The sequence below is a fragment of the Leptonotus elevatus genome, chromosome 3, assembly GCF_054856555.1.
Source record: "Leptonotus elevatus isolate MCC_2025b chromosome 3, RoL_Lele_1.0, whole genome shotgun sequence".
NCBI classification, from domain to species: Eukaryota; Metazoa; Chordata; class Actinopteri; order Syngnathiformes; family Syngnathidae; genus Leptonotus; species Leptonotus elevatus.
Window position 1 is genome coordinate 7,874,769 of NC_141241.1, and position 16,554 is coordinate 7,891,322.

The 16,554-nt window shown below is 41.8% G+C and overlaps 1 protein-coding gene across 2 annotated transcripts in view; it reads left to right on the plus strand.

Annotated features, from left to right (window-relative positions):
• The window catches only part of nkd1 (NKD inhibitor of WNT signaling pathway 1), a 59,154-nt gene extending 43,628 nt beyond the window's left edge, over window positions 1-15,526 (plus strand). For both annotated transcript variants that reach the window (XM_086070590.1, XM_086070591.1), the window contains 7 exons: window positions 4,558-4,609; window positions 6,942-7,027; window positions 7,162-7,257; window positions 9,353-9,500; window positions 11,584-11,665; window positions 11,861-11,994; window positions 12,272-15,526. In XM_086070590.1, the coding sequence (XP_085926716.1) occupies window positions 4,558-4,609; window positions 6,942-7,027; window positions 7,162-7,257; window positions 9,353-9,500; window positions 11,584-11,665; window positions 11,861-11,994; window positions 12,272-12,807 (1,134 nt within the window). In that variant the 3' untranslated portion in view covers window positions 12,808-15,526. The remainder of the gene's footprint in view (window positions 1-4,557; window positions 4,610-6,941; window positions 7,028-7,161; window positions 7,258-9,352; window positions 9,501-11,583; window positions 11,666-11,860; window positions 11,995-12,271) is intronic.
• Window positions 15,527-16,554: the final 1,028 nt, after the last annotated feature.

Genomic DNA, 16,554 nt, shown 5'->3' on the forward strand with positions numbered 1-16,554 from the left:
CGGGTTCTTAGCCTTTTGAAAGCGCCTCAACTTGCACCCAGGGATAGTGAAAAGGGGGAGAGGTATTTCCTCTCTGGAAGTTTTTTTGACGCTAATTAGCATTTTTTTCATTGTTTTACTTCTGTGCTGCAGCTGGACAAGAGCTTTGAGTCTGTCCACAATCTCAGTGCCAGCTGTTTTCTTCATTAGAGACTCCTATGCAGTGAACCCTCGCCGCTCGCTATTCATGAATTCAACAATTCACACGAGTCGCATCGGTTAGAGAGTTTAGATTTAGGGGATGTCGCCAATCTTGGGACTGTGAAGCCCTTTGAGAGTCTTTTGTGATTAATGTACAAGTAAATGTGACTTTGCTTGGAAGTGTCCACCACCCTCGAGTCATAATGGCAAAACATATATCTGGTTGTCATTCTCTGGGAACCAGGAATCATCTTGCTAATGGGAAAACACTTACTGAACAGTTCGGCCTTGGCTGTGGTCTGCGCTCTACTGACAATCTATCGTTGCGGTTCCCCACATTATTTTGGCACTGTGACACACACACAAAAAAACGCACTTCTGTAGACCTTAACTTAAGCCGGGCGAGGAGCAGAGCAGGAAGCACCCAGTCGCGGCCCTAATAAGATTTTTCCCGGGTTTTGATGGAGCGCCAGTAGCCGCCGCCGCCGCAGATCCAGAGGACTGCTTCGACCGGGGCCCTGGCGCTCGATCAGGGGGAGCTGTCGTCGGCCGCATAAATTGTCAGCTTGTGTGGCGGCTCACCGAGGCAGAAAGCGCACAGACCAAAAAGGCCTTGTGGGACTTTCCCACAATCACATAGTAGTACATAGGAGGTATAATTTAACGTAACCTTTTGATTTCAAACTCAAGGGAAAAAAGCCAGTAAGTCCATGTCGGCCGTGCCAAAGTTAGTATGGGTCCAGAGGCTACGTTCTGGTCGCCAAGGCCTTTAAATTTCACCCAAAAAAAACACACACATCATCATGAAGTACTACGAGATGCTAAATATGCAATAGCAGTAGCGAACTGGATGATTTAACCAATACACTTTGACTGACGACTTGAGCGTGATTAAAAATTCATAGGCCAACTAAATCACAATTTTAGCACGGCTTTCCCATACTGAAAAACTCATCAAATTGTGCAGATGTGGTCATGTTGTGGTCAAATTAAATTTTAGTAGGTGTGCTCCTCCAAAAATTGTCTCGATAGCCCCATGCAAGTTTTTCAAAATGCTGCCGCCCAGGCCAGTTTACGGGAAGTCAGCCATTTTGGTATTGGAGTTGGGGTGGCCATTTTCAGGTTGTTGTTTTTTCAAAACCATCTTAGTAGGGATGCATGATTTTCATCATTATTTGTGGGCGGAGTGTAGCAGCAAAGTTTGATGATTTGCCATAACACAAAGAACTCTTAATTTATAGCTCCTTGTTTGTGCCTACCATTAAATATGATATTGATAATGTGTCTTTGGCACCTTCAAGTTCATTATTTGCCCAACTGATGAGGTTTGCCAAATACAATCGAAGGCCAAGCCAAACAACGCAGACCAGCGAGCCATGTTGGAGTCGGGCAGGCACACAAGCTTCTATGTTACAGTTGGCCATAAATCATTGATGCTGAAGGTTAATGTGCATTCAAATTTGTCAGGAAAATTGTTTTGTTGGATGCAAGTGTTGTTGCAGAGGTGTTGGATTGTGCCAAGCTTCTTGCACCAAGCACCCATGGAGGAAACGGATGTATGTGTTTCTTGTGTTTGTGTGGAAAAGGTAACAAAAGGCTTTGGGTCGTTCCCATTTTAACGCTGACCAGAACAATTCCAGTGGTCACCCCTAGCATACTTAATAAAATGGTTTCCATCCATCACCACAGACAACAACCAATTAGCACATTCCTGGTTCTCCTGTTTCTCGTGCTGTTGGCTTACCCCGCAATAATTTTGCACCATTCATCATCAAAAAAAAAAAAAAAACATCCAAGGGGCCCAATCTTAGTGTTTTTGTGTATTCAAGGAATTAGTGGAATGTCGACTGTGGAGTTATTTTGTTCTTGATGCAAGACGAAAATGTCACGTGAAAGCCAGTTAAATATTTGATGTAAGTTGTGAAGCTTAAAGGTACAAAGGAAAACAAGCAATTGGGAGTGCTCGAAGACGCACTTTGCTGAATTGTGTTCCGTTTTAGTTTGTGATTCAGTTCAATACACAAGAATCAAATGTCAATATTATAGTTGTCTGATTTCCAATTTACTTATTGACAATTTACTGTGCATTTAATTGACCAATTAAAACATGTTTTTTGTTCTGTTTGTTTACATGCTGCACACATCTGCTTAAAGCTGAACTTAACCTAACATTTCAAAACTTCCTGTTACATTTTAAGTGTGCATATTTTTTTATTAGTTGCAGTTTATTTAAATCAGAAGTATTTATTCTAAACAAATATGTTAAAACTTCCTTGCCACCATTTTTTAGCTTTTTTTCACTCATGAGAGTGCAGATTCATTTGAATATGATGTGTGTTAGCTATTTGCGTCTCTAAAATAAGTATTTATCAGAAAATCTAAAATATTCCATCTTATTTGAGTAGCCTGACTTCAAGTTAGCAGTACACCTTGTATTGCTATCATATTCTGTTGCACACATAAACATCAACTCACCATCACCCCAAAGTCATGGTTAACTGCTTCTTTAAAAGGCTAAGCAATTTTGCTCATTTATCACTGTCATTGATTGAAAAGGTATAATCCATCCATGCGAGTCTGTCCTTGCGACAACTGCTCACCCACACAAAGTTCATTGTTTATATTGTTGTTTAATATTATAAGGTCATACCAAAGAAAAATGGTCTCCACATCATAAAAAGCATTGCATGTGCTTTGTGAAACCAAGGCATTAATTTTCTTGGGCTAGAAGTTTCCATTGCAATTTATCAAACAAATCTGAACCATAAAAAAGTATATATATAAAAAGTGTTTTTGGGGTCACAGTTTGTGTAAATTCACACAGAGTAATTGCGTCGCTCTATTTGTCTTCCTGTGAGACCACCCATGGGGGCCGCATTATGACCCGCAGTAGCTCATGGAGGGTAGGCTCACACATTTGTGACCTTCTACCTCTGTGGATTACTGAGAAATTCAGTGTGTTGCACCTTCGACTCCCACCCACAGTCCCACACTTGTGTAGACACATTGGATGGTCAACCTTGTAGTATTGTTTCTGTGGGGCCAGGAGAGTCAAAGTTGAAATGGTGTTGTTTCGCTTCGTTTTTGAGCTTCAGAGAGGGACAGTTGCATGTATGGAGGACCAAAACTGCCACAAAAAAATAAATAAAATAAAATAAAATAAAATACAAAAATAAAAGTGAAATTAAAAACAGATATAAAAAATATAATGTAATAAATATAAATAAATATAAATGGAAATATTTTTTATTTATTTGTATGTATATATACATATTAGGGGTGTTAGAAAAAATCGATTCGGCAATATATCGCGATATTACATCGATTTTTAAACATCAATTCTTTATGGGAATATTCAACAAAACGTCTTACTTAGGGTTAGGATTCACACATTAAGCATGGAAGAATGTTATATTAATGGAACATTAAGCCTTAATATTTTATTTCTGTGCTGTCAGATAAATAAATAAATTTTTATACAAATCTTACAGTGTACATGTACAAGTTTACTGATTAGTATTTTCTAAATTTGAGTAAAAAAAATTGCAATAATCAATTTATAGATTTATATATATATATATAGTTTCCATTTATTTTATTTTATTTTTGAATTATATATTTTTTAGATCCGTTTTTATTTTCACTTTTATATATTTAGTCAATTGTTTTAAATGTTGGCAGTTTTGGCCCTCCATATGCACGATCGTTGACATAACCCATAATGAATAGATGTAAATTCTCTGATAATTGGCTCATAAATTCCAAATGTTACGTTGTTTTAATCTTCTTGAAATTTGGCAATAAGGCATATCAAGAATCAGTATAATACACAGCTATTTACTCAAATGTTACAAATGCGCAAGAACCTTGTGTAATGTGTACGGTTCTGTAACTCGTCATGGAAACATGCTTGCTGTTTTCATGTGAATGGCTGCGTGCTTGTAAAGAATCTTGTCAACCAGTGAGTGATGGCTTTTCAGACGGATGACAACCATGTGGATATCTGAGCCACATTGTGAAACCAAGGGATTTTGTGCCCCTTTAAAATCAGCATAGCAACAGACTGAGCTGGTGGAAAAAGGGGGTCTAGCAAGCCACTAAAATAGTTTTCTTCACCCTCCTACGTGCAGTAGCTTCAGCCTGACTGCCAGTCGAGTGTTGTGCGTTTCTGGCCCTGCAATTATTTTCCCATGTTGATGTAAAACATTGTTTGTGCATGGACATCTGACTGCCAGTGGTTAGATGTTGGGATGTCACTCTGTGTCGGAATGCCATGCTGTGGATTTGCACTGTTTGTTTTTATGTGCCAGAATGAGAGACTTGCTGATATACTACATGACTCATTTTTTTCTCTCTCTCTCTCTCTCTCTCTTTCAGGACTCCACAAATGAAGCTCAGCAGATTGGTGATGAACACTACCGCTTAGAAGGTCAGCCATCAACAAACGCACGCTACACTGATTTTCATCCTAACATCGATGTTTAAGATGAAAAAAGGCCATATATTGTGCTGGCATCCGCCTTTTTTGCTAAGGTTTTACCTCCCCCAGGTGCACCCCCATCACTAAAGCCCTAACAATGTGCTGATGTGGTCCCCTTTACTTCTACCCCTTCCCCCAATGCAAAGATCCCCCCCCCCCCCCCCTAGTGTGACATGATCCGCGGATTTGGAAGCCTCTCCTTCCCTGTTCAAAGAGGGACTTGAACGAGAGCTGCCAACACCCACACAGAATACAAAAAGGTGATGGAAAATTGTCGAGGTTCGCATAGCTTCAGGCACAATTATCATTAATTTCACCAAGAATCGTTTTGATTTTAAAAGGCAACGACCTGTAGTAGGGCTGCGCATGGTGACTCGAATTGGTCGTTAAAAGCGAATGCCGACTCGGTATTTTCGGATTCAAATCCCATAGAATGTTGTCAGGCCTGTTGACACACAAGGAATGTTGAAGGGCTACATACATGAATGTATGTGGGGAGTAGCGCATGCCTTGTTTGAAAATCCCTAATTGTTGGTACGTGTATGGGAATATTTAAATGCCGTTTGACTTTGTTCCGTCACTTCTGGCCTCTCGCGCCGTCACAGCAACATACGAAGGTAGTTTGGGCTACTTGCACGCTGGAGCGGAGACAAAAAATACTAGATTGGGAATTTTGCTTTGAACACGGCTGACAATAAATGAGTTAAGACATCTGGAAACTGCTTTTAATTGTAATACAAATGCATAAACTCCCTGATTTGAAGCCAATTAGACTAGGCTGAAAAACAATAACAACCTAGAAACAAAAAAAAAAGAGAAGAGGATTAACTCCCTTGATGACCAGATGAAGAAAATGTGACTTCTCCAGCCAAAGTCATCCTACTCATCCTCATGCATTTAGCCTTGGAAGAAGGACCGAAGGAGGCAGCAGATATGTGCAATACAGGAGCCAAGCTGGATGAGCTGGAGCGTGGCAGCGTTCCCAACCTGCGCGCCTCGGTTTGCCCTCGCCGTGCCCCTCAGAGCCAATCCCACGGCTGCTTCCTGGCGTATAGACTTCTAAAGGGGCTGTGAGGGAGGTGAGGGGTGGGGTGGGGTGGGGTGGGGGGCTTCAGTGATCCCACATTACCGTTTCTCCTCCCGGCGTTTCATTAGCTATCTCGCCGCCATATTGAGCCTGCCGCAGAACAGATTTGCCCCTCACATGCACGATCAAACAGCGCTCTCAATATCCAGAAAAAAAAGTTCCCCGGGATGTCGCCTTTCATTTCCGGCCTCCCCCCGACGCGACGGGGATGATCAGACGGTTCGGCTTTGATCCGCTTTCGGATGGCGCGGGAAGAAAGTGGGCCGTCGTGTTGTGTCTGCTGCCCCGACTGGCGCGCAATCAAACAGTGTTTCCGATTTGACTCGACTTAATTAATTAGCGATTCTGTTTTTATTCCACGGACTGATCTTCTTCCAGAAGGTTGGAGAAGGGGGACTTCAAAGTGGGATGGGAGGAGAGAGGCTAAAAAGAGAGACAGAAGGGGGTGTGGTCTGCAGCGATGGCAAATGTACTCGCACTTGAGTCGAAGTAAAGTTGCTTGTGTAAGAAAGTATCCTGGTATTGATCCTCTCGACAGGCAGGGTCGTCAGAGATGACATTCGGGAGAAGCTTAGGTTTTGTATGTACCTTACATTTTCTTATTGTATTTGGCTGCAGCATCCTGGATGAGAGTCTTGCGAGTTACGTAGCCTGCAGTTCACCCCCCTTTTTCCTTGTTCCAACTTAGACATGTACATGAAATAACACTCAGATCACAAGATGGAGCAATACATGTATTTAAATCGCTTGTTTATTTACTGCGTACAACATAAAGTGCTCAAGCATTTTTGCCCATGTTTAACCATCTTTGCCATGCTCCAAGGGAGGAGGGGGGGGAGGGGGGGGCATGGTGTGTGATTTGAATATGAAACATTTATTCCTTAACAAATAAACAGAACTTGATTTTAGCTTTCTGTTCTGGCTGCAGTGCGAGTGAATCATTTTTAAAAGAACTCACATTACATACACCCTAAAATTTGTATGTATTTATTTTACTTTTAAGGAAATTAAGAGGGCCACCATTGATGCCAGGGGGCTATTTATTTCGCTCACGGTTATATAACTCACTACGTAATGATCATATTAAGCCAGTCCACTTCGCTATGATGCAGGCATTCACAAGGGCACAACCTATTGTCAGGTTAGGGCCACGCCCATCATTTGACTTCTTTTCATGTGTGTGCGCGTCTGCAGTGGCTCTGCCCCCGGAGAAGACAGACAACTGCTGCTTGAACGACAAGATGATGCAGGAGCGGGACGGCAAGCAGCTCCAGTTTGAAGTGAGTTTGTCACTTTGTCCGCTTTGACCTTCGTTAACTTCCATGAAGAGGAAATTAGGCCGTGACACACGCACACACTCTCGGAGACGGACACACAGAGACACATACACACTGATGTGTCTGTGCTGTTTCAGGAGCTGGAGTGCGCCGTGTCCATGGAGGAGGACAACCGACAGGAGTGGACGTTCACACTTTATGACTTTGACAACAATGGGAAAGTCACCAGAGAGGTAAAAGAAAAAGAAAGTCAATTGCCCCAAGGGTGGGCTTAGACTCTGGAGACAGTCTTTGATCAATGAATGAACAAGTAAATCAGACAAACATCTGCCATAACATCTCCACCCTCGTGAACATCTGGAATTTTCTTTTACTAATCAAGCCGCAGACCCTAAAGTCATCTTATTTCACTAATAAAACATCAAAGAATGAGCACATTCCTCCACCAAGACTTCAATTCTTCAGCGGGGACGAGACAACATCAACAAGGCTCGCCTGTCGTCTCGGTTTGTAAGGAAACAAATTTCATCCAAGGGGAGATTAAGAGCAGCATGAAGACTGTCCGCTGCAGCAAAGTGGAGATTGTGGAGTTTAAGTGGTTAAACCTTCAAGCAAATGAAGCCAGTCCTCGTCACCGGGAACTTAAGTTTATCGCATGTAAATTGGTCAGAAAGGAACCATTTTGACACCTTCCTAAAATAATAGCCAACATCTATTTTGACCAAAAATTATTATTTTTTGCCTTACGCATCTTCTCATGAAGTTAGCAACCTCGGCTAAAATCAGCTACATTCTGAAAAATTATTAATAAACCTAATATAGTCAGTATCTGATTCCGTTTTTGTTTTACTGAAAAAACATTTCCATCTTTCATCTTGCACATCTCTCGACATATTTATCTTTTGATGAGGGGTTCCTCAGGGTGATTTTGATCAGCCAAATTGGCCCTCTGCCGTTGTGGTGGTGACTGTGGGAAATATTCACCTCGTCACGTCCCGTTTCAACACACCATTGGCACGCACAATGGTTAGCATGTGTGTTTAATTTGAGCCATTTCTAGCTGCGTAGCCTCAAATGCTACAATGACGCTGCAATTTTAGCCAAGAGGAACTCCAAGTGTGTTGAAAAAATAAAATAAAACAGCCAGCTGAGTGGAGACTGGAGCATAATTCTAAAGCACCCAAAGATAAGACACAGACGGCCTAAGTTAGGTTTAGCATGTGTTTATATTTGTACAGTGCTATGCGTGTAGCCTCAAATGTTCCAATGACGTGGTAAATTTATCTGAGAGGAGACTGAGGGCAGCAAGAAAAACATTTTTCAGAGCGAAACACGCCACACAGATAAAACGAGGCTCTCTTGTATTTTCTTGGTTTGAAGACACATTTTTAAAATGGGGCCACCACAGCAGAGCTGACACTGTGGAGTACAAAGCATGATGATGTCCATCATGGTAGCAGGCTGCTAATTTTGACCAAAAAAAACTAAAAAACGGGTCTGATGTGGAGCCATCACACCCAAAAGAAAAGTCTGCTTACTGTCAAAAACCCTCTCTAGACCTTTTTAGTTGTTCCTTTCTGCTCGGGAACCCGTGCTTGGTGCCTGTAGAAATCCAAGAGAACACCCAGAAACTCTTGTGTTGTGTGTACGTGGAGCTGTTGCCGGTGGCTGCTTGACTCACGAGACGGCAAACGCTTTCTTCTCAAGCTCCTTTTGATGCTGTCACGCCACAAAAGATGTTTTTCTCTTGCCGTCTGTACCTGAAACTGAAGTGCTCAGCCCTTGCTGCATATTTAGCTCTTTGTGTTGTCAAGAGTGGGGGTAATCTGCTAAATTCTCAGCATTTTACAGTGGACCCTCATTAATTCACCTGGTAGAGGTGAAAGTCTCTTGTAAAAGTTGTTCTGTCACACTGTACAGCGGAACATGGATTTAACAAACCAAAACCAGCGGACTCCGGCTTACAGACTAGATCCGGCTAAATGAGCATACCGAATCTACTTTGCATATTCATGGCTGTTGTTTTAAGGGAGTGAGTTCTTGCTATGTAGCATATGTATGCATCTGTCATATATGCCATTTTTGGTATATTACCGGTGAAAAAAGGAAGCCTGTTAACCTTGCGGCTAACAATAATTTTGTACTGTAGTGGGACCACAAAAAAAGTACCGGCACGTCAGTAGAACAGCTAATTGGCTCTAGGAATGACCTGTGGCCATTCGATTGAGATTCCATTGTATGTTTAAAATTGGTATGGTAATGAAAAAAAAAAAGCCATTTATTGTGCTTGCTACAATAATCTCTCTCTGTACGACCACTTCCTTGCAGGACATCACAAGCCTCCTCCACACCATATACGAGGTAGTTGACGCCTCAGTCAACCATTCTCCCAGCAGCAGTAAGACTCTGCGGGTCAAGCTGTCGGTGGCTCCAGATTCCAGCCAGAGATGGAGGAGTTGCGCGCAGGGCGGCACAGGTACCCGTCTGATTTGCGTATAAAAATGCTTCAGAAATGAGTGAAAATGGTCAGAAAATGTAGATTAAAGAAAGGAAAATTGTCAAAATGAATGCATAACAAAAAATTAGTAAAACATTGTTGTTTTTTTAAGCGTCAAAATTCATCAGTGAGAATTGCCAAATGAGTAAAAATTTGTAGTAAAGTAATTTGTCAAAATAATAAAAAAATTATTGTGAATATTTGACTAAGTGCAAATGAAAAATTTGTGTAACTTAATGTTGTTTTTTTGAAGCCAGAAAGTAAACAAAGACAAAATAGAGCAGAATGAGTGAAAAAATTGCCCCCCCAAAAAACTGAGTGACTTGAAATGGTCAGGGACTTGTGAAAATGAATAAGAAATTTGTTAAAACTGTCATAAAAGAGTAAAATAATGCTACATAAATGACATTTGTAACAAAAATGTAATAAACAAAATAAAATGGTTAAAAAAAGACAAAACTACCCTCAAAAAAGCTTAAAATGATACAATTGCCAAAATGAAATAAAACTACCGTAATAAAATTTCCAAAAGAAATTGTGATAATGGTAAAAAAAAAAAACTATTTTCAGACATTTTATTTTTGTAGCAAGCAGGAAAATATCAATGTTCACCTTTTTCGACGATGATTTTGCTGCCGCCGTCCTGTTGTTCCACAGCTATAAATAAACCTCAAGAGATTCCGACATCGCCTGCTCGCTTTTATGCTAATTTCAGCCTGCGTCAGATCTGCCTGGCATCTTTATTATTTCTCAAGTCTCTTCTAACTATCCCCCTCTACTTGAAGTTGCTGGAAGTTAGAAATAGAATAAAATTTTCAAAGCATTGTTGTTTGAAAATGGTCAAAAATGACACAAAATTGTTTAGGAATTCTGTGAAAAATTTCCAAAATAAATGTAACATTTTCAATGAATAGCCTGAAAATGGTCAAACATTAGTATGTTAAAATTTCCTTAAATGAATTATATGTAAATTGTTGACAAAAATGGCAAAGATAGTGAAACTTTTTTTTGTTTTATGGTTTTGTAAAATGGTAAAAATAAAATACTATTATTATTATTATTATATATTTTTTATTAAGTAACAGTAAGTAGGCCTAGGTGTAAAAATTTGTGAAAGAAAAATTAATAAAACAAAAAAAAAGGTGAAAATATAGTCATGGTATGTAAACATTTCATTATGAAATTTGTGTAAACTGACAAAAATTAAAAAAATTGGAAAATTGACAAAAAATTACATTCTGAAAAATTCCAATAAATACATCAATAGGTGAAAATGTAATAAATCATGTGAATAGGATTAAATAAGAGTTATACATTGTCAAGAATGAGTGGGGGAAAAAGTTGTAAAAAATCAAACTAAAAAAAATCACAAAAACTTGGGAAGGAGGTAGATGGGAATTTGTAAAAAGGGCTGATGTCTTGTAAACATTTAAAAATTGTCCCAAAAAACTGTCTAAAGATAAAGGGAAGACAAAATGTAAATAAATGTTTTTATGGAACAACAATAAATGTTAATGTTAAAACAACAACTAAGAAACAAGACAAAATAGTCAAAAGATGAGTATAAAACTGTCCAAAAATAAATCTGTGAAAATTCTCCAAATAAGTTGTCAAAAAATTCTGACGTTCACTTTTCTCTATGATGACTCGTGAGGGGGGAAAAGTAGCACAACAACACATCTCCCTGTATTTTTACCCACTGCCGTCGTGTTGTTACGGTTATAAATACGCCTCAAGAGATTCCGACTTCGCCCGTTTGCCTTTATGCTAATTTCAGCCTCTTCATTGTTAAACTCTTTCTCAAGTCTCTTCTAACTATATTCTTCCCATATTTAATTTAAAAGATGTGCGGAGTTGAAAATTGAATAAATGAAGCATTGTTGTTTTTTCTTGTTTTTCTTCTTCACCCTCCTCTTTAGATCTTCAAAGTAAAAAACCCAAAACAAAGGTTGCTTTCTTCTAGTGTGACTGTTTGTGTGTGTGCACATGCCTGTGTGTGTGTGTGTGTGTGTGTGTGTGTGTTCTCATTGATAATGTCTTTCTCTTCACCCCCCCTACACAGATGTATCCCACCCCAGGGAAAGAAATGACAAGTGTGTTGAAGACCCCAAGAGTGCAGACAAGAAAAGTCGAGCACTGATAAGGTAAATCCGCACTTTTTACTCTTGGTTGTACTTTTTTTTTTTTCTGCAAAAATGAGCGCTTGGCGCGTTTGTTTGCGAGACCTGTGATTTTCCCCATCTGCTCCAACAATGGCCGCCCGATCACAAGGGAGCGCTCGTTTTGCCTGTGACGGACGTCTCTCTAAATGAGGGGTGATGTTTTGTTTCCCCTCCCAGGCGCCACCACAGCGACCAACACAGCCACGCCCAGCCGGGCTGCCAGCGCCACTGCGTGGATGAGAACCTGGAGCGACGGAACCACTACTTGGACCTGGCCGGAATCGAGAACTACACGTCCCGCTTTGGAGCCGGTGAGTGGACCCTCCCGCATGCGCGGGTGATGGAGCTGGCAAGTGGAGACATAATGTGCATTTATCCCAATAAAAAATTCCCAGGTGTTTAATATATTTTCTGTGGCATCATTTAGTCAAAATACCCTGAGGATCAATAATTACAGTAATAAGGACCGAGCTCTGTTGGGAATTGGGGGCAGTGGGGGGGGGGGGGGGGGGACTATTCAGTTTCAGGACAAAGGGGAGCAGAAAAGCCACATCTCAAATAACGACCTTGCATGTTTTTGTCTCAAAGCAACCACCGAGCAGCCCAAGGCAGAACCCCAGACCCGGTCGTCCAACCAGACCCGCTCTCGATCCCACGAGCCTGAAAACGGCCACTCACATCATCCGCCGCCTCCCCACCATCGCCGTTTGCAAGCCGTCACGGACGCCGGCCCACCCGTGGGCCTTCACCCCGTTCGGACACGAGGCCAAGACTCCGGGAAAGCCGCCGTCCGCTCTCCCAAGACCCACGGCCGCACTCCCCCCGCTCAGCTCAGCGGCCGGGTGATGCGGAGCAGGGGTCTTCCCGCTCCCCCGGCGCTCCCCAGCCAGACTCCTCCTCACCAGTCGGCCGCTCCTTACCGCAAGCACAAGCAGCGGTCAAAGGACCACCAGGGATGCCGGCCGCTGGGCACCCTGGCGGGGCCCGGGGTGGAGAAGGAACAGGTAAGGGAGCTGCCCAAGGTTCTGCTCTACGAGGGCCGGCTGGCGCAGGTCGTGCAGCGGCACGAGCACCACCACCACCATGAACACCACCACCACTACCACCACTTTTACCAGTCGTGAATGCCCAACACAGATAGTGGGTGTGGCTTCCACCATTTGCAACACTTCTACTGGTCCAGAACGGCCGCCCCACTTTGAGACTCTCTTTGAGATTCTTTGATATACAAAATGGGGGGGGGGTCAACTAATTGTTGGGATTAGACCACCACCACTGCCACCATCTTTTCTACTAGTCCCGATTTCCCGTCCTGCCTTGGGACCCTTAGGGAACCACTATCACCACTTCTACCAGTCCTAAACAGCCCCATTTTTGGGACCATTTCGGGGGGGCATCACCAGTTCTACCACTTCTGAATGTCTGCCCACTTTGGGACCTTTTGGGTACTTCCTGGACACAGAAAGGACTAGTACGCGTCTGCTCGTCCTGAACGACTGCCCTACTTGAGGGGATCCTTTGCGAGCTTCTCCATAGGAAGTGTGGGTGGACCAAGGTAGTCGGGGTGGCACTCGAGCACGACCACAAACACCACTACTATATCTCCGTCTAGTCCTGAATGGCTGCACCTCTTTTGGACCCTTTTGGAGTTTCTCCAACACAGGTAGGTAGTCCGGTTTAGAATAGAGGACCACCACCACAAACCCCTTCCACCACTTCTACCAGTTCTCAACGGCCAACCCATTTGGGGACCCTCTGGGGATCTTCCTCGACAAAGGAAGTGGGGACCCAAACATTGGGGGCCACACTTAAAGTAAGGGGGGGTCCGAGGATATCTAATAGAAGATAAATCAGTGTTACGATTTAGAGGATTCAGGACTACAGTATTGAGAAGGATCATGGCTGGGACCACGGTAGGACCCAACTCGAGACCCGTTGTTTCGCGATCTAGTACCCGTTTTTACATATGCTGGTTTGGTACCTAGGTCATCCCGGCAGAACCTTTCCAGACCACTAAGCCAAAAGCCCAAAGTAGGACTTTGATGGAGAGATGAACACTAATGAAGGAAGCCGTGTGCGCGTGCGTGTGTCAAAAAAAAACATTCTGTGGCCGTGCAAGTATTTAAAGTGGAAAATGAAGAATCGGATTTGAGTATCCCTTAAATGTAGGAAGGACAATGTTGGAAGAAAAAAAAAACCCAAATCTGCTGCTACCTCTAATTTAATCCTAATTTACATTTTTTTCATGTATTTTTTTTTCAATCTGCAGTAGCACTCCTTACGTTGACTAACTCTGACTGTATATAAGGTATACATATATATTGTTATGAATTTTATAAGCTTTACTGATAATGTGACAACTTTGCATCGATGCTGTAAAACTGTTTTTGCTTCCACTTTTTTACGACTGTGCAAAGCCTCCTTTTTGTATTACGGTGACACGCTGTCTCTCGCTCTTTCTTTGTCTCTATCTGGTTTGAACTCGCATGCCCATCTGCTTACACTTTTATACCACATCATCACTCTTTTTTTTTTTTTTCCCCATCTTTTTTTCACCACAAATGACTTAAAATCACAACTCTCAACAGTGTTTGGACAAATAATCTGTAGCTAATTACTTTGACTAGCAGCCTGAGAAAAATAAAGACAACAATTTTATAAAAGGCTACCGTCCGCTTACACATTAAAGGGAAGAATGGAAAGTTGAAAAAAAGATGAATAATTAAATCGCTGTCCGCTATTCACATTTTTTTCTGTGGAACCAACATTTTGCAATTGGCTGAAAATGTCAAAAAATTTCAGTCCTCATTATGTTTTTGTGCTCTTTTTCTAAAGCCCTAAAATTCTACAAGATCGTGCCAAAACCCTGGATTATAGGAAAGTAGTAATTGGTGTGAAGGGAGTATGCTGAAGAGATTTATCTCAACTGTTCCAAGATCTTTGTATGTCTGTGTGTGCTTGTGTATTTATACACACATACAGTATATACACAAAATCTTAGACAACATTGTATTTATTTTTAAAAATATCATTAGAAAAAAAAGTTAAACAAATATTTCTCATTTTTATGTCCTCTGAAAACATGCGATATGTTGAAATATGACTTTTTAATATGCATTTATTTTTTACAAATTAATGGAATGGGAACGTCACCTGTATTGATGCTCGTGTCATAATTGTAATATTAATAATAATGTACATAATTTATAAAGCAGACAGAGCCAATACATGCTGTTATGCCATAGCGTGGAGTCGTGTACTTCGCTCCGTTTCCCACAGCTGATGTCATGTCGGACTAAATTAGACAGCAAACCCGTTCATACCGAAGCCATCATCTGTTAACTATAGCCTATTAACTCCATGCTGCTTCATCAAGACGATATAATAACAACCATCAAACGCGACTTTGAAGCCGCTTCCTCAAAGTTGACGCGTGACTTGCACGTGTCTGTCCTGTGATGCGTTCAAAGACGACGCTTGTGATCAACCCGGGGTAAGATCAGACGCACGAGCCGCTGTAGGCGGCGTGACAAATGACGTCGATTGAAAACGAGCTCACGTGTGTTTTCATTTGTTTTATTTTTTATTTTTCTGCCCCCCGCCGCCTGTCATTGTTTCAGGTTGATTGTAATCACGGGAGGACAAAATGTCTTGGGCCAAACGTATTATTTTCAGAGGTTGAAGTAAGCATGAGTAGATTTTAAAAAAATCATGGCATATCTCTGTCCCCCCCACAACAACTATTACGACCATGTGGTATCAGCCAACAACAGTTTGTGTTGTTGCTCTCCCAGCTGTCTCCATTCCTCGGGTGTCTTCATTCCCCAGGCCGGGGGGGGGGGGGGGGGGTTCTCCACTATCCGGTAAACTGCAGCCTGCCAGCCCACCCTGGGTGCTTGTCCCATGGTTCGACAGGCAGGCGCCATAAACGGGGATGCTCAAAACATTGCAGAGCGACCACATGGTGCGAGTCTCCACATCAATTTTGATTGAAACATGCTCTGGTGCTGCCGTTTTGGTTTGCACACTCTAAAAACTGTTGGTCAAAAGTAACCCATTTATAGATCCAAAAATGGACCGATCCACTTTATGGGCCAATTTTTGGGTCAAATTAGCCCAAGAACAGGAGGATCGGTCCATTTTTGACCCAACTGTTTTTAGAGTGCAGTATAATTCAAATGGACCAGTCCACCTTCAACAGTGATAGATTTGTGCACCCCATTCCCCCCCACAAATGCTCCTCATGGAGTCAGAAATGTTTTTTTGGGCCACTTTTGCAAAATCCCAATTGTTGGCACACCCCTTGTCCCCCACACATCCATGGTAAAAAAAAAACGGGGTCAAAAACAACCCAATTATGGGTTAATTTGACCCAATATGTAACCCAAAAAGTTTGGTAAAATGAATATTGAAACATCTCCAAAGTTTTTTTTTCCCCTTTATTGTGAAAAAAAAAAGAAAAAAGAAGAAGCAAGTTTTGGTTATGGAACAACACCAAAAATTGTTTCGTGTGTTATTAATTTGACCCAACTTTTTAGTTAAAGGAAGTACCCCGAAAAGTCGTGTCAAATTGAGGTTGGTCCCCATTTGACCCATAATTGGGTTATTTACTGACCCAACAGTTTTTAAAGTGCACTCTAACAGATATGAGATCTTCTACACACACCCTCTTAAACTTTAACAGAGTTGGTGCACCCCCTCTCCCCTGCACCCGCACTGGAAAAAAAGTACGATTGCAAACTTTTAAAGCCACGCACCTCCTTCAAAATCTCGCCTGCACACACCGAAAATGCAAGCTCACAGCCCACCAGTCCAAATCATACCACAGCAACTGAACTGTCCCGTTATGGTAGACATGTGGCTTAAGGGGT